Here is a 24,268-nt window from a genome sequence, read left to right as displayed (position 1 = left end):
TTCTCCTCCCTACTCTGCTGGCCCTTGTTTGCACTTCTTGTCTGCTCTGTGTCTGTTTGTTGTGTGCTCATCTTTTTAGGAGGCACTAGGAACCAAACCTGGGACCTCCTATGTGGGAGAAAGGTGACCAATGGCTTAGGCCACCTCTGTTCCTGCTTGTTGTGTCTCTCACTGTGTTTCCTCATTGTGTATCTTTGCTCATCAGCTAGTTGCATAAGCTTGCCATGCCAGCCCATCATGTCAGCTTGCTGTCTTGCTCAGCCTCTTTAGGAGGCACTGGGAACTGAATCCTGGACCTTCCATGTGGTAGGCAGGTGCCCAACTGCTTAAGCCACATCTGCTTCCCAGTATTATCATTTCAACATATGAGCGATAGAAGAAATGACTAAGATCACTTACATCATTTTTTTCTTATTAAGTCTTCGAAATCAGATGTGGACTTTACATTTATATCACACCTCAACTCAGACTGGCCACATTTCAAGAGCTCAGTAAGCACAGTGGCTAGTGGCTGCCATACTGAACAGCACAATCCCGGAGAGTCCCATACCCACCCCCCGTCCCCCCAGAGCACCTGGACCCAATTTGATTTCCAGAAGTGGAAGGAAGATGCACCATCCACTCCTAAATTATGCTGCATATTCACTCACATGACCTCATCTCATATTGTGCAATCAGGCTCCTCCTGCAGGCTCCTCAGCCCTGATAAAGGATGGGAGATTTCACAGGGAAAGAGAACAGAAATGTGACTTCGTAACCAATAAAACCCATCATCACCTTGAACCAATTCAAACAAAAATTTCAAAATACAGTCCTTTGTCTGTGGCACCAGAAGCATCATAAATGTAACAAAAGATTAAAACTTGAAAGTAACTTTCAGAGAATTTTTCTGAAAAATGTTTCTTGCTAATTACAAAAATGAATAAATAGCATGACTACCACTATGTTAAAAAAGTGTGCCTGTGAAAAAGGACTAGAAGGTAAAAAGCAAAAGTGAAAAGAGCTGTTACAGCAATAAGATAAGGAATGTTTTTCTCTTTTTCAAAAAAAAATATTTAAATGTTGTTGCATCACCCTCTTCAGAAGAATATTACTTAAAGTTCCTTCTTTTCCAACATAAACACATATGCTATTAAATCCCCTATACAAAGAAATAAAGTAAGAAAAATATGCTCTGACAAAAGGCAGTCAGAAAACCTGATTTTGATAGTCTATTACTTTGGTACAGTCTGAATGAAAACACCTAACAATAGCTAGAGTTCTGAAAAACCCCAGTGCAGGCTTTACATTATGCCTAAAGTAACAAATTAATGCGCAGAAGAAAGCTTTGTGAGGGTAAGAGAGCAAAGGGAGTTAAGTTTTTACTGATGAAACTAAAAGCATACAGATAATATTACGTAATTTATGTCACTTGTATTTTAAGGCTCTTTTTGCTGATGAGCACTGTTAGGAGGAATGTGCCACTAGCAAACCTACACAACAAGCCTGCACCATAATTCTCAGAGCAAGAAACTTCATTATATGCATAAGCTTCTCATGGAGGGTGTCATCTCTACAGAAATCTGTTATACACAGCAAAGCCAGACTGGCATGATATTGTGGCCATCCATTCTGTATATGTACCTAGCTCTCACATATAAGCTATAATAAGATATATGAAAATGCTAATAGAATAACTTTGCAATTTGAAGCAAAAATTGGGTCCTCAGGGATCCTTCCTCCCAAGAAAACAACCTGTGACTCAAAGGTATTTGTCACAAAGAAGCTTATGGATTATCTCTAAATTTACTATATATCATCCCATCTATAAAGGTCACCATCATAGTTAGGTCAGTTTTCATAAGATCATTAAATAGGCAGATCAAGTAATGATGACCAAGATGAGATAAAAAGCAGCATTTTCCTTTTTCATTGTGTCAGTTGAAATAAAATGTAAGTTTAATCTACCTTATTTATTCAATATATTCTCTTTTGCTTCAAAAAATGATAATTTAGAACATCAACAAATACTGGGAAAAAGTCAGTAAGATACACATTTTATAACAGAGAAAATGTCCATTTATAAGATGCTAACTATGACTCAGACACTGTCCCAGGTGATGGGAATACAAAGATTAATATGGACACCAACCCCTCTTTCAACTCAAATGAATAAGGCAAAAAGAAACACACACATCACATACCCAGTAGTTAGATAGTTAGGGCACAGTGTGATAAGTGTTGTAATAGAGTTTTTGGTAAAGTGCTAAGGAAATCCAGATAAAGGGTTTCTGATTAATCCAGAAAAGAAATCAGAAAAAGCAGACGAATAGAGATGACATTTGATCTGGGACTTGAAAGATAAAGGAGTTCAGTAAGCAATCAGTGAACAGAAAAGCACTGCATGCAAATACAATGGCATAAGCAGTGACATAGCTGCAGATAAACAGGAACTCCACCATGGATAACGAAATCTACAACTCTGGAGTCTCGAATATGAAAAGGCCCAGTTCTTTTCGTGGAGACATAACAACATTAGGGGCTGGAGAGAAAGGTGGAAGGAAAACTGTCAAAACTTTTTCTGCCACACAGAAGAGGACCAACAACCCCACTGCTGGAACTTTTAGCAAAAAAAAAAACAGTTGAGGTTAGGGCTAGAGGCTAAAATCAGAGCTGCTAGCATCAGTAATTTTTGGCCCAGGCATCTAAAATTTTACAAGCTTTGTACCCCAAGCAAACACTCATTTGTGGGTTATGTAGGTCAACACTGGATGGAAAGTCATTTTGGCAAAAAATATCTTAACCCTCCAACTCTGACCAAAGAATATTCATGAAGAAACATTTTAATTTTAATCAATTTTACCTTCCTGCTACATACTTATTCCCTGGGGGCAAAATGGCAACAGATCCCTCTGTGATATCCTCAGCAGCATGTTGTCTGAAAGCCAGTTAGATTAGGGTTTATCTAATCACAGTATTATAACTTTGCACATATGAATGTGCCTAAATCAGTGTGCAAGAGTGCCTAATCCTTTAGCACCACACATAGAGGCAGCAGATGCAGAAAGAATGCTATGTTTGTTAGTAACACTTAACAAGAGCAAATCACTTATTAAGCATCTCTGTATGAAGAATTTCATTTTCAGTGACAGGTCTGAGTACAAGAGTCAGCTAGCCCTGTAAATCAGCTAAGAACCAAAGCAGACATGGAATGGATGCTGCAGTTCAAGTCTCTTGGGAGGGCAGGAAAGGATCTTAAGATGCTCAGATGGACCACGTATGAATAGAAGGAAGGCAAGATGCATGGCCAAGCAAGCAGAGCTCCTGGAGACTATTTTAATCCAGAAGAAGGACAGGAAGGAACAAGAACAAAAAAAAGGAACTCACTCAGGAGAAATGGAAAGCAAAAAGGAAGCAGCTGTAATAAGCAAGTGGAAATACAATGAGCAAAAACTATCTTAAAAACTAAAACTGTGTTCCTAGCAGGAAAAGACTAAAAGAGAGAAGAAAACACAGAAAGCAACAATAGGACTACTCAAAGGAAGTATTTTAAATGCCTCCATCTTAGGAGGGTCAGTGCGGGTCAGTTGGTAACATTCTTGCCTCTGGCATTAGGTCTTGAGTTCAAGTCCAACATCAGGATTTAGCTTCAAACTAAGCGTTGATTTTCTAGCAGCCCTGAAGGGCTGGAAGCAATTTCCAATCCCTGGTGCACTGACTTTACTACTTTTCTCTGCAATGTGGGGGATTCTGGTACAAATGAAAAGCACCAGAAACTAAGGGAAAATCTAAAAAGAATCAGCTATTTTCTCTCAGTAAAAAAAATTGTTTTTTTAAATAACGAAAAAGAAAAATCATCATACTGGAAGGAATTAGGATAGAAAAAGAAAATAGGAAGTTTTCAAATGTAAGACATTTGCTGAATTTATCTTTAGAATTCTCTAAGTACTGGGTATTTTTCCCACATCCACTCTCCAGAGAGGGGCCTTGGTGTCTGATTTCTCAATGCACTTAGAATACAAATAGTACAGTGGAGGGGGCAGAGGAAACACTACTCCTTGATGAACATGAAGACATCATTATATAAGTAGGAGGAAAAGAATATGTAAAAGAAGCCTTCTGGGATGAGGGAAGAGAGGAGAGACTAATATACCCATCAAACACTTAGAGGAAGGGAGGGAGGGAGGGAAAGACTGATATAGGTTAAATAAAAACAGGAAGAATAAGGCTATCCCTGTATTTGTATAACAATTCACATACTAAAAATACTTTCATATATGTTGACTCACACTCCTCATAGAAACTGGAGACAAAAGAAAAGCAGTTGTTATTTCCATTTCACAGGTGAGGAAACTGACTCTCAGAATATTATGACATTCATTTTGAAAATCATATTCTCAGGAACAATTCAGATCATTCTCAAGTATTGGTGCTCAAGTACTGTATTACCTAATCAACATGGGACATAGTAATACATTTTATCTTTCCTATTCAGTTTAATTCAGGACTTAGGATTCATGGTGTAACCACAGGTCACTAACTTTCTAAACTATGCCCAACCAAGAATGATTACCAAGCAATTTTTAGAGAAATGGTTTCCTACCTTCCCGTTTCTCAGTCAAAAATTGCAAATATAGAAAACAGAATAGGGTCTGTTGTTAAGTAGTAAAATATTGGTGGAAAATAGAGTTCACAAATAAGAACACCAACAAATTAACTCTTTAGGAAAATGAAGAAAGGTGACCTGCTTGGAGGCCAAGCAACAGTTCAGACTTTCACTGTACAAGCAGCCCGCCAGAGAAAACACGACAACAGACCTTACTTCTAACAAACTAGGATCACTGAATTGTCATGGTCCTTCCCAGATGTTCAAAGTAAAACTGATGTCAGGAACATGCCTTAAAAACCTTTGCTAAAACTGTTTACTAATCAAGCAATCTGGTTTTCACCCAAGCTTCCAGGGGCACACATAAAAAAAGCCTGTTGCATGGCAGGGTTGAACAGAGGGCACTACCACAGGGTGCTGGTGAGAGCACCGCCACTCCGTGCGTGACTGCATTCCACATCCCAGGCCCTGTACCAAGCACTTCTCATCCATAATCTCTTTTACTTCTCACTGTAATCTGTCAGGAAGATACTGCGATTATGCCCGCTTTACAAGTGAGGAAACTCAAGCCAGAGAGGTTAAATAACATCATAGCTCAAGCCCACATGGCTCATGTGTGGCAGAGGCAGGTTTTGAATTCAGGTCTGTCTGGCTCCAAAGTGCTGGCCCTTAACCAGGGTGTGGGGCTACTTCCCTAAAGTGGCATTCCTGCTGGAAGTCCCCCTAAAAGGAAGAGCAACCGGAGGGGGCAGCTGTTTGAGAAGGCCCCAATTGAGGAGAAAGAACCCTGAGCTAATCCCCTAGCCAGGACTTGATGGCTCTCAGCCCTGTTAATAATTAGTTAGGTCATTTTAAAAATGGATCTATTTATTGTGTTTTATCATTAGGAGGAGTCAACCTCGGGATTTGCCAAAAAATGGGAAATCTTTTCCCTGTGCTTCACAAAGTAACCAAATGCTTCTGATTTCTTGAGTTTTCTATTTAGGATGAGCACTTACCTCAATATATTAATACTATATCAAATGTTGTCATTTTAATTGGAAAAGTCATGACTATAAAGAATTTTATTTTTAACTCATGTCTGACTGAGCTTCAATTATTTTTATCTATATCTGTTAAGTATTCTTTTTTAGACAAAAATTGTCCACAGATTCTAGCTCCATCACCACTGGTAACAGAAGTTATGAGTATAAGAATAGCTTATAATTAGGGACAATACTAACAAGAGGGTTCCAAAGAAAGTTATCAGTATAGGCCAGTTGATACAATTCACCAAAGACAACCCACTTTTGGCAGAAAATATTTGGTTTGGCCTCCAAACTATCCTTAGAATTATGAAACTGGAAAGACTCAGCCTTGGCTTCATTTTTATTAAAAATGAAAATGGACATTTAAATCAGGAGGAAACCAAAGAAAAATGTTGAATTGCTCACTTCTTTGCAGAAAAGAGCAAACAAAGAAAACTTCTGGGAAAGTTTACACAGAATAAGATTAAATGTGTTGAAATGAATTCAAATGAATGGACCACAGATGGCACAAGAAATTATATGTTAGAAAATACAGAGTAATGAGTCTATGAAGATTAAAAAATACACCTAAAACCACCAACACCCCACCCCACCCCCAGCCACCACCATCATTACCCTCAGAGGTCACAGGCTACACATATAAAGAAGACAGCTCTGAGGAGCCAAGCCAGGCAGAGACCCAAACCATCAGAACATAACACAAAGCCACATCAGTGAGAAGGCAAATATGCTTCTATAGTGTTAAGCCAAACTGATCAGCAGTAAACAACATCATTCTCTCGTAGTTCTACATAAGACTAAAGGAGTGTCCCACAAGGTGGGGTCTTCTACCTAACATTGCAAGCTTGTTTTACCTTTATTCCTTCCTTCCTCTATTTTGATTCTTTTTTAAACTGAAGACAGTTCTTAAACAGGGTAAAAGTTACTCAATCATAATAATGACACAAGTAAGTACAATGTGACAAAGTCAGACTTTGACCAACTAGAAGAGAATAATTGAGTGATATTATAAAGGTGTACCATATCCTAAAAATTAAAATGTGAAAAAGACATTTTAATACTAAGTCTGAATATGTGTGTATGTGTGTGAATGTGTGTGTAAGAAAAAAACACTCATGTTGTGGTATCTTTTATGCAAGGAGTAGATTTACCAATCAGAAGGAGGCACTAAGAACAGAAATCCAAGCAGCCAGTATAAATAGTGTCAAAGAAGATTTAAAGACCATAAGTAAGGAGGGGGAAAAAAGACCAGGACACCTAACCATAAAATTTCTATGTTCTCAACAACACAGTTATAAGTTAAACTGCTGTTGTCTAAAATATAACTCTGTAATCAAAGTCCTGTGGGTTCCCTATTTGTTCTCTCTCTGTCCCCTACAGAGTCAATGTGTTTCATTTGTAGGGAAACAGAAGACATTTTTAATAAAAAGGAACTAGCAGTTCTGCAAAGTTCTCTGGAAACTGAGAGGCCAAGCAGTGCTTTCTGCCTTGTTCATGTTGAGCCTAAACTGAGACTTTGTCTGTGGACATGACACATCGGGCAGGCCTGGGTCTGAGTCGGGAAAGAGGCAACTGCGAGTGTATACACAGACAAAGCCTGACTTGAAGCTCTGAGCACATTCCGCCCAACCAGAAAAGGACACCATTTCACCAGTAGGCTTTTGCTGATCTGCTCTTTGACACCAGGTGCCTAAGATGGATGCCTGCCAGGGCTCTTCTTCTCACTGCCCCCTCCCTCACTTCCACCACCCACCTCCCACCTACGTTCTCTCTCCAACCCACCCTCTTCTTTATTCTGCTGCCACAGCTTCGGTTCATGTCCTCTATCCCTTTCTTCACCTCATTACCAGCTGAGCCTCCCCCCTGGTTTCTGGCGTCCCAATCTGGCTCCGTTCCAAGACAGCCCCCTCTGCCGCCAGTCATCTTTCTGAAACTTCAGTCTAATTAAGCTGCTCTGCTTGAAACCCTTCGATGACTACTCCAGCATTCCGGACAAAGCAAATTCCCTAGCTTAGCACATCAGGTTCTCTGCAACAGGCTCATGCTTCTCTCTAACCTCCTTCCTGCCACTTTCCACCAGGCCCCCTTCCCTCTCCCCATGCAGGGCCTCACACAGGGGCTCAGGCCACCATGCTTTTCCTCATGCCGTGCTCCCTGACTGCAATGGCCTGCCCCCAGTGCCCCATGCACTCTCAGTGAACTCCTACTCACCCTGCAATTCCCCACGAAAGGACCCTCTCTCCTGTGAAGCCTTCCTCCTGGGCTCTCCTAACACACAGGGCAGATCTCTGGCACAGCACTGTTCACACTTTCCACAACATATTATAGCTGTAGTTTAATTCCCTGTCTCCTCCATTTAACTGTTAAGGTCCATAAGTACAAAGAGTGTTTTATTTTACTTTGTATTCCCAAAATTTAAACATGCTATCTGGCACAAAATAGGCTATTTTTTTTTTTAAAGAAACTTTAGATTATATAAATGTTACATAAAAAATACAGGGGATTCCCACAAGCCCCACTCCCACCCCTTCCCACACTTTCCCACAATAACAACATCTTTCATTAGTGTGGTACATTTGTTTTAAGTAATGAACACGTATTAAAGCATTGCTACTAACCGTGGACTACAGTTTACAAAACAGTTTACACTCTAACCTGCACAATTTTGCGGGTTATGACAAAACATATAATGGCCTGTATTCATCATTGCAATGTCATGCAGGACAATTCCATTGTCCCAAAAATGCCCCACAAAATAGCTTTTGATGAATAAATAGATGCTATGGAAGGCTAGGTAGCCGACTCAAACATGTATGGCAGAACTGTACAGAGAGGCACAACAATAGTTATGGAGTTCATACTGGATGTGCTTACTAACAAATAACCCAGCAACTGCCAAAAACTCCAGAGAACTCCAAATCTACTCTGGAGAGAGCCACACCTGCCAGCTACCCAGACATAGAGCTAGCTGAGCTTCACTATTTCTCTAATGGAACGAGGAAACATTTATTATCTTTCCCCGATGCTCTGTTTATAGAAATCAATTTTTTTTCTGTTGAAATATATTATGATAGAAGTCAAAACAATGGTTTACTTATTGTCATTCTGCATATTTTAACATAAAACATATGTGATGGCCACTACAAGACTCTGGAGAGGGAAACTTAAACGGATGTATGTACAATGGACAGAGGAAACCAAAATAAGCCAGGTAAGGCAGTGACAAATTTCAGCCAAGTGCTAAAGCAGGAAAGGCATTGTATTTACTTGATCTCTCTCTCACTATCTTTTTTTTTTTTTCCTATAAATTTAAAACTAAAAGAGGCTGGATTCTTTATTATTTCAGGGAAATAAGAATGAAATGTGTTCATAATATTGATTGACTAGTACATATATTTTAAGAATAAGAAGCTAATATGCCTCATTTTTATACTGTTATGTATTTGCAGGGGGTAGACATGTATTTTTAACTCAACTGGGTATTTCCTGGCCCCGTGAACTGAAATGGATGTTCTTAATTATAAGCTAAATATTCCTTACACAGATCCCAACAGATTTTGAAAGTAGTGAAAGGCGCCAAGGTAATAAGAATATCTCAAGGAATTTAAATTTACTATATTTTCTCGGTTGGTAGAGGCTACTACCATATTACCAGACTAATTATTTTAGAAACATGTTCCCAAGGTTGAAAAGAAAAATATAAGTTTGGGTCATCTACAGATGATTGGTAAATTTTGAAACTTACTTTCTAAAGACTAAATCAAACATTCCAATGCTGGAATAATAAGCCCAACGGCCTGTTTTCCTAGGAAAAAACAAGGATGACCGACTGTAAACTAAAGGCTCCTCTAGGGCTTATCTCCTTACAATTCTAAAATCCAGCACCCAAGCAAACATAACTGAAATGCTTGCCAACACTTTTTAACTCATGCATTGCCTTTCTTTATTCAACATTGAGCAATAAGACGAGGAAAACTGGTTCTCTTAGTTTTAAAAGGCACTGGGGGAATTGTCTAGTTAATTCACTGTAATGAACATTTTTTGGTGTTAAAATGCATAATCACTACCTTTGTTCGCACCCTGCTTTGTTCCAGAAACAATGTAAGATAACTATAATCATTACCTAATTGATTTTTCATGCTCCCACACCCCTTCCTCTTTATAAGCTAACATTACAGGCTAATTTTGTTTTAAATGAGGAACAACCATACATTCACATTTATCAAGGCAAGATCAGCCCCCCAAAGAGAGATGAAGTTTGATCCATTCACTCAACAAGTATTTATTGAGTTTCTTTTAACTAGATGGCTATGAGTCCCACGTCACCAACCTTAGAGTCCAGCTGGGAATACAAACAAATAAACTGCCAATTACAACAGTGAGGTAACTGCATGACAGGGAGATACAGGACCTGCGAGATCAGAGAGGTTTCCCCCAAGGCAAGTTGGCTGGAACTCAAGCAACTGCATGCAGTCTGTAGGCAATATGGATACCAAAGCTTCCAAGTAAGAGTCAGCTTCTCAATTCAGAAGTGACAAGTGGTTTTCTTACCACTGCACCCACATAACCCACAGTTTGCCCACAATTTACTCTAAATACTACGTTTTATAACAGATTTACAGTTTCTTTTATTTCTAAATACACTCTGCTTTCTCCTGTCCTACTTCACTATCTTTACCAATCTCCCACTAGCAAGCATCTCAACTCAGCCCAACAAACCTTTATCAAGAACCTGCTATGTAGGAGATAGTGTACAATAAATACTGGATGTAGGGAAAGGAGACATTGGGGACCTACCACAAGGACCATATGAGAACTGAGAAAAGCAATGTGACTACCCACTGACTAATCCACTCAGAAACCTCACAGAGATTACCTACCACTACCAACCCTACTTGTGAAATCAATATTCCCACTTTGACCTATCTCAAGTTAACACATTCTTCTGGAACCTAAGTCTGTCATTTCTGAAGCCAGCAGCCTGGGATCCTGATATCAAAGTCTCTTTCCTAAGAACTGGATTCTTTTCCACTATCCCTATGAGTGTTCTACCTAAAATAGTACATTTCCTGCTTCCAGGGAATACTGATCTTAACACATTTCTACATATCACTGTGGACATACCACCGCAATGCTGGAACCAAATATAAACAGCCAATTTTAACCGTTTACTCTTCCAAAAATCATGGGACATTCCTCAAGGTCAAGAAATGGTTGGGTGAAACTATTTTTTAGTATCTCTACCAATCCTGAGATTTCATCGTTCAATGATCTAATCAGAGCCATTTTTCTTTGAAGGCAATAGCAGGGCAAAATTATCCCTGCCCAAGAGTAATTGAAAAGGAAAAAATATATCAGCATTTCAATAACATTTGGGTTTTGAAAGTTGCCCAGCATAACCTCACTATCAATGCGCAACCTGCAGCTGCATATATAAGTAAACGAGGCTTGGGCCATACATGGTTGTTTATTTTACAACCAAAGATAGGTCTGACTTTAAAAGATCAACTAAGCACACAATTTAACAAACACAATAAAAAAGAATGACCTACATGTTTTTGGATTATATAATACTTGACATTTGAGGATGTGTAATTATTTTACTATCCTTCCCAAAATTGAATCTTAACTACATTTTAAGATCTGAGTACTAGAAAACACAAAAATTGCAATCAGTCATTTAGGCTCTTGGAATAAGCATTATGGATTTGTGACATGAGCTATACCCACCCTCTTGTTTACATAATATATCTGTGGTACACCATACTTCACATATCAAAAATGGAGAGCTTATCGGTTAGATAATTAGACACATTCAAAAACATGTATCTCAATTCAAAACATAAAGAAGAAAATAAATGCACATCTTTTAAGCCCTGGACCAGGTGCAACACAAAGGGAAAAAGCACGTTCATAAGCATCCTCATGTTTTGAGCCAATGTTCTCCTCTGCTTCTGTGGAAATAGCCTTAAAGTTCCATAAAGTTCCTGATAACAAGTAGCAAACCATGTAAATCTGAATCCAGCCTCTGCCACTTACTAGCTGTGTGGACCCTGGGAAGTGATTTTACCTGCCTGGGTGTTAGTTTCCTCATCAGGAAGAAAAGGGGTCATAATATTATCACCTTCCTCATATACTTGTTGTCATACTTCCTCAGTTCCATCTCTAGCTAACTCCAAAACTGGCTACTTGAAAGAATTCTATTACTGGAATGTAGGAAAACAAACATGGAGAAGTCATTCAGTCCTAAAGAGAAAAGTTTCATAATTGCTATGGCTCAACTGGATGAGGCACATTTATTTAATTAAGTCTGGAATTCCAAGACCTAAAACAGAGCTCCCCAACAAGATACCTAAGACAAGGAAACAAGTGGGATCAGAGAGCAAGATACAACTTGCTCTTGAGAAATGGGATAGTAGCAGCCAATCACATTTGTTGGATGGGAGGGTACAAATTCCTCTATCAATAGAACCAATCTTTTTACGTTATCTTCCATCTCAGTATTTCAGGCCTACAGCTAAATCCAGGGCTGAGCTAATTCTGAACCCTATATCCATAAACCGATCAATTGACCAATCTATTTATATATGGGGGGGGTTATAATTTGAGAAGAAATGGAGTCCAATAAATAGAACAGTCAGTGAAAATTACTAAGTAACTGAGAATGTGTAAATAAATGGTATTTTATGTGTTTGGGGCCTACAGAGTAAGCCATTCCATTTCCCATGATTTACTCATTTGTTGCTATTGTATGCAGATAAAAACTAAAACCATCACCTAAGCAGCATCAGTCTGATTAGAAAGAGAGGAACAATCCAGCACCAGAAAATGTAATGACCCTTTTGAAGGTAGCTACATGGTTCAGAACTTGTGAATCATTCTGAAATAACCAGACTGGCCAAACCACATCACTACCACATTTAATAAAATACATATATAAAAGCCACATAAACAAAGGTATGACATGTCCGAACTCTAGGTGTGCTTTTCCTGTCAGGGCTGCACATAATTAATTTTAAAATCATAATCGACTTAGGGAACCGACTAGATAATGAAGACTTCTAGTTTTTACTGGAAGGTTCCTACCTTTCTGGACCACAGCTGCAAATATCATTAACAGTTTACTGCCCCTCATGTGTGGTATCTAGGCCCAAAGTACAGTTAACAGAAAAGCCCAGAGCTGAAGGAGCTGGCGAGGCCCAAAGCAGCAAATACCTGTCTCAGCAGTTCCCAGGCAGAAGTAGCAATCCCTGGCTACCATGCCTTAAGCACCAGGAGTTACAACCCCTTAACATGGGGTCCCGGGCAGTTTATTTCCTTTTCTCCTTCACACTTTACCTCTGAATGCTCTTCAAAACCTTCTCAATTTTCTGGAACCCAAAGTCAATAAAGACACCTCAAAATAAATAAATTAATAAAAGATCGGATGCAAGTGCCTGATCTTTCTAGCTCTCCAGCCCACACCAAGTCTGGGTATGGTTAGAATAAGACCAGGTGAAACTTCACTATAGCCTCCCTATTTCACCATGTGTACTATGTAGGGCTACCATTATTTTCTTTCTTAAGGGTTTTTAGGACTACTTCTATCTCCAGATCAAGAATTCCTTCCTTCTTCCACATGTTTGTGTTTGCCCAAGTAGTGATCCTTGTCAGGAGCTTTCCATTTCTCACATTCCCTTTATTTGGGATGTGCTGAAGGATTCACATGGTGTTAACCAAGAACTCACATGACTCCACCCCATATTTTAGAACTTCAGCATAAGAGTCTTATTTATGGGAACAGCATTTCTCCAAAAGTCCAGCACTCTACACATGAAGTTTAGTTGAGGGCACTTAACAAGCATGTGCCTCCTCGTAGGCTGTAGAAAGGAGGTAATGGGAAATCTGCCACCCTCCAGAGGAAGCAGATTTGGTGTGGTCTGTTCCCTGAGCATTCTAGGTACTTCTTAGAGGTACAGGAGTAGGAGAGGGGCAGCCACAGGGAGAGCAGAGAGAGGGAAAAAAGTGCCATCTGGGCACAGTTGCACTGGCTGTTGTCTAGCCTAAAGCCGCTCTCTGGTCCTGTTACTTGGTGTGTCATTTTCTGCTATGCCACCCCAATCTACTTGCCAGATACCTCAAAATGTTTCTAAGAGGTTCTGAATTATTGACAAACCTGGCGGAGATGCTTCGGAAAACATCAAGGCAGTTTCCTTTTTAAAGCCAAAAGAGGAAAGAAAAAGAAACAGCTTGCCTCTGCTAAATAATAATGATATTCACAGAAAAACAGACACTGGAACTCCAAAGTTCACAAACAGTCCCTCCAGTTTTACTCACCCCTAGCCATCTTGCTCCTTTATTGGCAGCCTGTTGGATCTGGACTCTTTTGAGGGTGACATGGTAAACAGCTCCTTCCTCTACCTCTTCACCCCAGTCCTGAATCGAGCTCTGCCAGGGATGGGATAAAGAGAAAGAAAAAGTGTCTTTTTTTTCCTCTCTGCTAACCACAATCTATCCCAGCTGCTTGCTTATAACAGCACTCTGGGCACAAGATGGGCTGTTCAAAATAAATATTACAATGAGAGCAATATAAGACACATTGCAGTAGAAGGAATGCTGAGATTTTCTTGGCCCCCAGCCCCTTCCTGCGGTATCAGGATCCCTGCACTTTCCCATTTAGTTGTTTTTCATAGACTCTTGCTCACATAATCTTAGTTGTTCTTTTTTTTAGGTATTTTTCTTTCTTTGTAAAGAAACAGTGGCTTCGTCTTGATTAACTTTCTCCCCTTGATTAACTTTTTTCAGTTGTTGAAAAAGTTTGTACTTTTTAAAAATGGCTCAGTTATTTGAACAAACTACATTTTAAACTCAGACACAAACAAGTGTTTAAAAGGCCAAGAGTCCTCATTCCTCTGGAAGTGAAATGCTTTGGATGTCTTCTGCTCTTATTGTCTTGGAACCCAAAAAGTTAGCGGGGGTAGAAAGTTTTATTTCCGTAAAATAATCTGGCAAGTGCAGAAAAAGCAACACATCATCAAGCAGCTTTAATTAAAATCTGTTCAGCGACCCCCTAGTTTTCCATGTCCCCAAGTAAACCTGAGGTTTGTGTTAGCCGCTGGGACGCAGAAGCGCTCCGCGATCCACCCGATCTAACTGTTCTTTTTTCCTTAAAAGTTTTCCTTTCCTGACAGACATCTGCCCCAGACTCACCAAAGGCAACTGCTGTGCAAGTTAGTATTGTTTAAGGAGAGAAGCCACGCAGAGTGAGGCACAAAAAGCAAAGTGAGGAAGCTTTAGCTCACAAGTACGGGATCGGAGTGCTCTGTTCACTCCGAGTGAGTCCAAAACACTCCCAGGGAAAGCGGGAGAAGATTCCCCACCATATAAGCCTCGGGAGAAGTCAGAGAGCTCTCGTTACCATTTTAGCTTTCCAAAGCAATTTCATTCTCAGTTTTCTCTTCGGTACGTGAACGCCGCATTATGCGTCCTGCTCCGAGGCGCAGTCTCTCCTCGGCTCACCCCGCGGGCGCCTCCCGTCCACGGTGCCCAGCGGCCGCCGCGCACAGACACGCGCCGCGCTGCCTCCGCCGCCGCTGGTGCGCGCGACTCGGGCCACAAAGGGAACGCTGCGAGTGAGCGGGCGAGGGCGCAGCAGACTCCTCCCCACGCTGCTCTGTGATGTAAGGCTTTCCTGTTTGTGCTTGTGAGCACTCTCCCATTCTTAAATTCCGTATATAAAGTTACCATGGAATAATTTCTCCAGCTCTGATAACAACCCTTTCAATTATCATGTTTTCCTGATGGTCACCAGGTACCAAAATGGAACCCTGTGTGGTATGGGGAGGTTGTGTCTCCTTCCTTCGCTGAAAGAAGCAATGGAGGGATGTACAAAAAGGATGGGAGGAGAAGACCATAAAAACTTCTATTATCTGCCTATTAGCGATTGAATCTAGAACAATTAAATCAGAGCGACCCTAATGAGAATCTAACAATAAAGCAGCAATACTGGAGCCCAGGAAGTTTTTCAATGGGACAAAAAAAAAAAAAAGATTGGTCAGAGAATACCCGGATATTCCAAAAACCATGCCCAGGGGCTGTACCCTGTCCTGCATCAGCATACTACCAACAGGAAATAGCTCTGGGCTTCTTTCTATCACCCATTATAGGCTCGTTGTGGGTGGGAAGGGGACAAAACAGGAAAGCAGTTTGCTGGGACTGACAGCTGGAAAGGGGGCCGTCAGTGGCCCTCGAGGTGCTGCCTGTCCTGCGATTAGCCACCTTCGGTTCTGTATTGTAGGGACAGAGCGGGACTGGCATAAAAACTGCATGGAAAAGCCGTTTATGAGGAGACTGGCAGAGGGAGCCTTATTGGAACAGACTAATCTGCTGTCAGAACAAAAGATTTGTACTTTTTTTTTTAGCCTGTTTCAATAAATCAATTGCAAGAGGTACCAAATGATAATGTAATCAGACCTGGCACATGCCACAATTCCATGCCAATTATGCAAGATTTCAGTGCTTGTGTCTTTTCACCCATAAATGAATTTAATGGCCATTTTTTTTAAAGCCTCCCACTTACTACCATGCTAAGGCATAAGGCAGGGCTTTGATTAATAATAAATTTATCATGGGCTGAATAGAGAATCACATATGTTGATGGACTGAGCAGAATAAAGAATGACAATGAGAATGCATCAAAAGGGGGAAAAATGATCTTTTGGACACATTTGAGAATATCTTCAAGTCATTTGGCCAAGTTCCCTTTATATAACCAGAACTCAGTGACTGTGGGAGAGTTTTTGTTTGGTTTTGTTGATTTTAAATCAAACTGAAGTGGCTGTTTCTATAATTTAAACAACAACAACAAGGCCCATAGACAACATTCTTCTGAAATGATGGAGCAAAGTGTTTCCAGGAGCCAGAGGAAAAATATGTGGACACCCTACCTCCCAGCTTCTTAAGCCATTTTCATGGTCCCCAACACCCACCCCCGGAAGACCTAATGACCTTGAAGATCACCACCAGCACCTGTGGACAGGTAAGCAACCCATAAAATTAGCTTCACCACTACATGAGCCTGATTCTTGGCTCTAAAGTTTAGGATTACTGAAAACTTACCACTTGAGAGATAACAAGCAGTTTCTTCGGCCTCACACTTCCTAGGGAGCATGCCTGGGCAGGGCATCTTATAATTCTCCATGCCCGATGCAGGTTTTAGATTTTACCCCCTTCCTCTCTACTTCACCAATCCCCTGGTTAGCTGCCTGGTGTATAATGGAAAAAGCACAGGCTTGAAAGGTAAGACGATTCAGCCTCAAATCCATGCCTACAAGTTAAGAGTGAACTTGGCCATTGCTTCCCTCAGACTTACTTTCCACATCTGTAAAATGAGATGAACATCTACCTCATAGAGTTTGAATGAGGATTAAGTGAAATCATGTATGCAAATCATCTAGCCCATGGTAGATGTATTTACCCAGTTGCACTGAAAAGTTGTGTATATATGCAATGTCAACAAATCTGAAATAATGTTTTCTCACTGTATTACAAAAAAAGTTTCAGAGATATTTCCCAAGAATAATTATTGATAGTTGTACCTAATAATGTAGGTAATTTTGTCCAAATGATCCACAAAGAAAGGCTGACTTTATGCTTGATAGAGAAAACAAGTATTGCAGTCTACAATGTTTTTTATATTTATTTAAAATATTTCACCTGCAGGCATTTCAACCAGTATTACCTCATTACCCATACCTTTAGGTTAAGTCATGCTGTTCAATATGTGGATGGGATAAACCATTAAGTCATTTATAACTAAGTTTGAATTTACCAGATTAGCCTACCTATCACCTAGCATGGTGCTGAGAGAAAGTCCAGGCAAATTTTATTAAAGAGGTATCAGAATAGCATTAGGATGTGGCTGGGGATAGATTTCTGTTGTCACGTTTGGTGGTCACTGACAGTAGCATTAGAAGGGTCCTAGCTTATAACAGAAAAGAGGAAAGAGGTATGGAAGAACCCCACGCTGGATGAAAAAAAAAACTTTTTTGCTCTACAGTTTCACTAGGGTCAACAAATAGAGAGCTGGAAAGAGCTAACACAAGCAGGTGGTGTGCAGCTAACAGAGAGGTGAGGATGGTCAACCACCACACCAGGGAACCAAGAGAGTCAACAACTGCAAGCATCCATCAGCCATGTGGGATCCAAGCCCCCTCTCGATTTAGAGGTGCAGTGGACTCACCATCCCAGCATCCTTAGGATGAAAGAATAAAATATGGATTAGAGTGGGCTTACTGGTATTCTCCTATAGAATTATTGTTACTCTAGCAATGGAAGAAATTATATCATTGATGTGGAGACAGTGGCCACAGGAGTTGCTGAGGGCAGGGAGAGGAAAAAAGAGGTGTGATATTTGGGCATTTTCGGGACTTGGAGTTGTCCTCAGTGATATTGCAGGGACAAATGCAGGACATTATATATCCTGCCATAACCCAATGAATGGACTGGAGACAGTGTAAACTACAATGTAAACTATAATCCATCTGTGTAGTAATGCTCCAAAATGTATTCATCAAATGCAATGAATGTACCACACTAATGAGAGAAGTTTTCAATGTGGGAGGAGTGGGAGGCATGGGGAATGGGGTATTTGGGAGCCTCTTATTTTTTTAATGTAATATTTTGTGTCATCTATGTATCTTTAAAAAAAAAGATAATAAAAATGAAAAAAAAAACACAAAAAAGAAATCTGTCTGGAAGTGGAAATATATAGTTTACAACTGTTCATTCATTCATTCATTCACTTATTCACTGACCCCTATGACACCACACTTTCCTAGATTTTTATCTACCTCTCTAGATGTAAGAAATGAAATATAAATTATGTCAGCATGTACCTTTAATTTAAGGTGGTACAGAATAATACCTATGTGCCTGAGTAAATGTTGGGACAAGACATTTGGCATCTGAGAGCCAGGTTTAAATATCAGCTCTAGACAACTTGTCAACCAAGAGTCTGATCCACACTTCTCACAGCCTCAGTTTCCTTACCTGTTTCCTTTCAGGTTTATCATGAGGGTTAAATGAAATGAACTATATAAAATACCTAATATAGTTTTGTTTTTGTTTTTTTAAAGAAATTTTTTATTATTATTTTTAAAGATACATAGATCACACAAAATCTTACTTTAAAAAGTATAAGAGGTTCCCATATATCCCACTCCTCCCACATCAACTTCTTTCACTAGTGTGGTACATTCATTGCATTTGATGAATATATTTTGGAGCACTGCTACACAGCATGGATTATAGTTTATGCCTGCCACACAGGAGGCTCGGCTTCAGTTCCCGGCCCAGGCAGCACACCATGCCCTAATACAGTTTTTGGTACACAGAAGACACTGAATAAAAATGTACCTCCTTCCTCATCCTACTCCCAATACCTTTCACTTTCATGTAATTCAGTATTCATTGACTGCTTTTGGTTTACAATCTGCATGTTCATTCCACAATTGCCTGGCAGTACATATAAAATGGACACTGTAGAAATAAGTATTTGATAAAAACTCATCTCGAACACGGCAATACCAGCATAAGATGGCAAGAAGTGGGTAGGCTTTGGGTTTTATTGTCCTCAAACTCAGTGTTGGACCATGAATTCCTATGCCCAGTCACAAGTTTAGAGGAAAACCATTCTAAGAGAGTATTAAAAATAATAATAATAATAGTAGTAGTAGTAGTCACAGTAATAGTAACAATAATAACAAAAACTATGTGGAAAAAGCTAAATAAGTGATAGTTAAGATTACCTTTCTAAAAATTAGGACCTCTGAATGGAAATTGCCCCTATGTGGGTTACAGCCCTCATTCAGGTAGGGTAATTTGATAGCCTTTCCCACTGTGGTGGACATTTGAATGAAATTATTAGCCATTTTGCAATAGTTTATTCACAAGCTAAATCTTCAGTTAGCCATAGATCCCTAAAAGAGTTTTAGAAGAAGACACAAGCAAATACATCTGTTACTTTTTTTTTTTTAATTTCTCTCCCTTCCCCCCACCACCCCATTGTCTGCTCTCTGTGTCCATTCACTGTGTTTCTGCGTCCACTTGCATTGTCAGGCAGCACTGGGAAACTGTGTCTCTTTTTTGTTGCATCATCTTGCTGCATCAGCTCTCTGGGTGTGCAGCACCACTCCTGGGCGGGCTGCACTTTTTTCACGTGGGGCAGCTCTCCTTGAGGGGTGCACACCTTGCACATGGGGCACCCCTACGCGGGGGTGCCCCTGCATGGCACGGTACTCCTTGTGCATGGCAGCACTGCGTGTGGGCCAGCTTACCACACGGGTCAGGAGGCCCTGGGGAGCAAACCCTGGACTCTCCATATGGTAGACAGACACTGTGTCAGTTGAGCCATGTCCACTTCCCATGTGTTACTTCTTGATTCAACCCAACAATATCAAAGTATTATCAAAATACAAGCTATTTAATCCTTTCAGCACCCCTATGAAATGTTTTTCCCTATTCTTCAAACTTGCAGGCTGTGTTGCTTACCAGTTAATCTTCTATATTCAACTTCTCACTACCAGCTAGGCATCACACTATGGTTGTTTCTAGCTATGATAACTAGTGTTGCCAGTTCACCATTCACCGTCACTTTACTTGAACTTTCAAACTTGCTTTGCAAAGGCTAAAGGGCCAGTCAATCTTAGATAAAGACAAACAGTATTCTGAACTCGCCTTAAGCAGTAGACTGTTGCTTCCATTATCTGGGGGCCCAAAACTGATATTTTTTATTAGCACAGAGATGCTATAAGGTATAAATTAAAAATTTTAAATGCTGTGTTTATTATGTTCTTCTATTTAGACAAGTAAATTACAAGTAAATTTTAAACAAACTTATTGCAACTGTAGAAGAGGCTGCCCTAGAGGGTAGAAAATGAAGGCAGAAGAAACATAAACATCACTCAAGAGATGGCAGGTCAGTGGCACAGGGCTCTTCTGGCCACAGCAGCAAACCTTTTCAACTAATAGTTTACTATTGTTGGAAATTACTAGTAATTGTTGATGATACTCTCCTAAGCAGGAAGTTGGGTGCTGGAGTACTATTTGTAATTTAGGCTAATGAGCATAAATACATCAAACTAATTATAGATTCCTATAAAAGGAAAAAAGACAGACAGCCAGAAATGTGTTTGCTTGGTTGAAAAGATCAAAACACACATCAGCTCAGACATAATGCTAGGTCTGTGTGATATATAATAAAACAGTCTGCAAAGTGGTAGATGGGTAACCCAATGCCATGAAGAGCTTTGACCAAGATTCTGGAAGGAAGGAGCTACTGGGCAATTAGCCAAACCATATCTTTTTTCAGGGATAAAGGAGCCTCCTTTTTCCCATACTAATGCTTTTGAAATGGTATTGAAAACCCAACTAAATTAGAGCTGCTATATCATAGTGGCTAAGAGTGAGGTCTCTGCAGTCATTGACATCTAGACTGGAGTCCAAGATCCACCATTTCTATCTGGGCACATCTTTAACATCTCTAAGCCTATAAAAAATAGTGAGATAAACACCTTCCTCATTGGCTCACAGTTAAAATTAAATGAGATAATCCATATCAAGCCTTTAGCACACTGTCACCCTGGTTAATACCCAATTGATGTCTATTATTGTTATTAATATTATTATTATATGTCAGGTCTATGAGTTGCAAAAGCTACAGGAGACTATATTAAAATTCAGACCCATATCCTGAGTAGCTCAAGATTTTGCAGCTTGAAGTCAAAACTCCACAGCAAGGACCGTAAGTTCCACAAAATGTGTCAATGAACAACATTTACTGAGTGCAGAAAAATAATGTGCTCTGTATTCTTGCCCACCCAATCCACCCTCCATACAGTGACCAGAATGTTCTTTCAGTCATAAATCCAGGGATAATCCCTCACCTATGCTTAAATCTCTCCGGTGGCTCTCCATTGCGCTAAGGATAAAAACCTCAATCTTTTTCTTATCCCTTAAGCCTTGCCCAGGTTAGCTCCTGCCTACCTCTCCAGCCTCCTTCCAGTCCACTCTGCCTGTGCTCTCTGGGCTCCAGCCTCCCGAGTCTTCTTTAGTGTCACAGAGCCTTTGCAGGGGTGGTTCTCCCTTTTGGGGACATTCCTCTCTCTCCTCCTCTCCCATCTGGATAGGAGTATATGCTCTCACGGCACCATGTTCCTCTCTTTGTAACTCTATCACGGTTGCAATTTTACATTGAGTAGTATGATTATTTGACAAATGTCTGTTTCTCCCAATAGACTGTAAACTCTACAAAGGTAAGGTTTTCTTTTCTCACCATGGTATTTTTGTACCTCACATAATGCCTAACACATAGTAGACACTCAATAAATACCTGTTACATTGATCAGTAGACAGATAAATGCCATGCTATAAATTCAGTAAGTGCTTAGTAATTATAGTTGAATGATATAAATAAATAGATAATGTCTCTACTTTAAAATTGCTTATTCTCTAGAAACAAAGGAAGGACATAAAGGAAACACCTGAAAAATGATTTTGCAAAGCAACAGATCATCAAGTACAGATTGTGAGAACAGGGCTGACTGAGTGTATGGAGCTGAGAGGATGGAGAAAATCGATCAGATGGTGTACACTCATACGGGACCTTCAGAGATGATATTTGGCTAGAGAAGTGACCCATAATCTAGGGAAATTAAGTTTGGATAAAGTAACTGATTGGTGGAGATTCTTGAATTTATTCTTAAAAGAGAAATGAAATGACAAAACAATGTAAACAAGATGATTCTAAGATTCATCCATAGCTTACCTTGGAGAGGATAAAGGGTGTAAGCAGAGCCATCAGCTAGGAGGCTATTACATTAATAAAAATGCCAAATAACTAACACCTACACTGAGATAGGACAAGAAATCTAAAAGACAGAAATGAATCTGAATGTTATTTGGAAAAAATATTCTGACTTTTTTATAGGCATCATATTCCAAGTAAAGGAGAAGAGAATGCAAAAAGTAAAAACTGTAAGGTTTAAGACTGGGGCACTAGGACTGTAGGCAGGGATGGAAAATAAAGAGAAAATGGGAAGGGCTTTCTACTTTGGGAAATATATGATCAGCTCAGTTTGTGGGTTTTTTTTTTAAAAGGAAAATAGAGGCATTGAACAGTGATAGAAAGGCGAGAAAAAGTCTAGAAATGAAGAAGGTGAATTTGAAATTACGTTGTATATAGGAAGTTGTTTGAAATCATGAGATCACATGACTCCTCCTTACTGGAAGAAAAGCAGAGTCTAAACAGAATCTCAAGATGGCTCCACAATTGAAGAAGGTGAAACAAAATAACTAGGGAGGAACCCAAGAGAAAAAGAACATGGAAAACCAAATTATAGAAACTAATGCTGAAAGAAAAATTCATTGCAATTAAAACTTCTCAAAAGTCAAACACAGTAGAATTAGTATTGGAATATAATCGGTGGACTTTAGAAACTTCAAATGACAAGAATTTTCCTTCTTCTATCACCATAAGACACTGCATATATTTTTAAAGAATTTTCACTATTTAAAAACATAAAAGTTCTAAAAAATTATCACCAGTGTTTCTATTCCATGGCACACTCCAACAAAATGTAACCAAAGTTAATTGAAAGTCTTAGTGTGGTCAGTTACATAACACCGGAATTGCTGAATAGCTTAAACTCAGTGTTTTCCCAGAAATATTTGTCTTTTGGATGAAACCAAGAATGGAAAGTTTTTGCCCTAAGGAAAACTTTTAAGAAAGTAAAAAGAAAAGAAAAACATATATAGTGGAAATTGACTTCCATAATAATTAAACAAAATGATGCAACTATGATAACCACTCACATAGAGGTGCACAAAAACACAGAGAAAAGTGAAATTCACCACTTCAGAGAGTTGATTGTGGATTGTATATCAATAAGATAATGTCCTTTTAAAAATGAGAAAATAGCTCATAGATTGCCTTTGCCAGGAACAAATTTAGACAGATCTTTGGTTCTTGTTAAGTTCTTGTTAAACTGGCAGAATCAACTCATATTGACCTATACTGATCCTGTTTTGAATGAAACTGTTTAGTTTGGGGTGGTTTGAGGGGGGTAGTTATGTTGGTTTATTCAGTTTCTTCTAGATGGGTGAATAGTAGCTCTCCCTACACGCTGGTTTTTCTCCCTTTCCTCTCCTCTTTGCTCTCTCCTCTTTCCTTTCCTCCAGGGATAATGTCTCTCTGTGTGTGTATGTATGGTAAGAGAGTATGGGAAGGGGGGTTGTGAATTGGAAATTAATGAGGGGATGGAAAGGGGAAATTGACAGGGTAGTTTGGAAAAAAATAGTTTCCTAGACTCTCATCTTGAGTGTCAGTTATAAAATCCAATGATTTTTTTCTCTAGAATATGGCATAAGCCCAACATAAAGGCATTATTAAAAAATGATGATGCAACACTAAATTATAGGCATTAAAATTGGTAATATATTTAACGTTGTTCAAAGGAATTTTTGTCCTGTAACTTGCCGGGATGCCCTGCTATGAATTTAGTGTGTTCTGTGCCTCAGAAAACCACACCATCCTTGGTTGAAGGCTGCATGTCCTTAGCATGAGGACTAGCTGGAGTTCCTGGCATCCACCACCAACCTGGGATAACTATTTGGTTTG

At 39.6% G+C, this 24,268-nt stretch overlaps 1 protein-coding gene across 3 annotated transcripts in view; it reads right to left on the bottom strand.

Annotated features, from left to right (window-relative positions):
* RGL1 (ral guanine nucleotide dissociation stimulator like 1) overlaps window positions 1–24,268 on the bottom strand; it is a 257,827-nt gene that overhangs the window by 105,242 nt on the left and 128,317 nt on the right. Inside the window, exons 1-2 of one of the 3 annotated variants that reach the window (XM_004469096.4) lie at window positions 15,011–15,208; window positions 13,930–14,040 (exon numbers count right to left, since the gene is read on the bottom strand). The exons of 1 other annotated variant lie outside the window; for it this stretch is intronic. In XM_004469096.4, the coding sequence (XP_004469153.1) occupies window positions 13,930–14,040; window positions 15,011–15,037 (138 nt within the window). In that variant the 5' untranslated portion in view covers window positions 15,038–15,208. Of the gene's footprint in view, window positions 1–13,929; window positions 14,041–15,010; window positions 15,209–24,268 lie in introns of those variants that run through there. One more of the 3 variants, XM_004469095.4, reaches the window with a different exon arrangement.

This window comes from Dasypus novemcinctus, chromosome 13 (assembly GCF_030445035.2).
Source record: "Dasypus novemcinctus isolate mDasNov1 chromosome 13, mDasNov1.1.hap2, whole genome shotgun sequence".
Lineage (NCBI taxonomy): Eukaryota > Metazoa > Chordata > Mammalia > Cingulata > Dasypodidae > Dasypus > Dasypus novemcinctus.
This window is presented reverse-complemented; position numbering and strand designations above follow the sequence as displayed.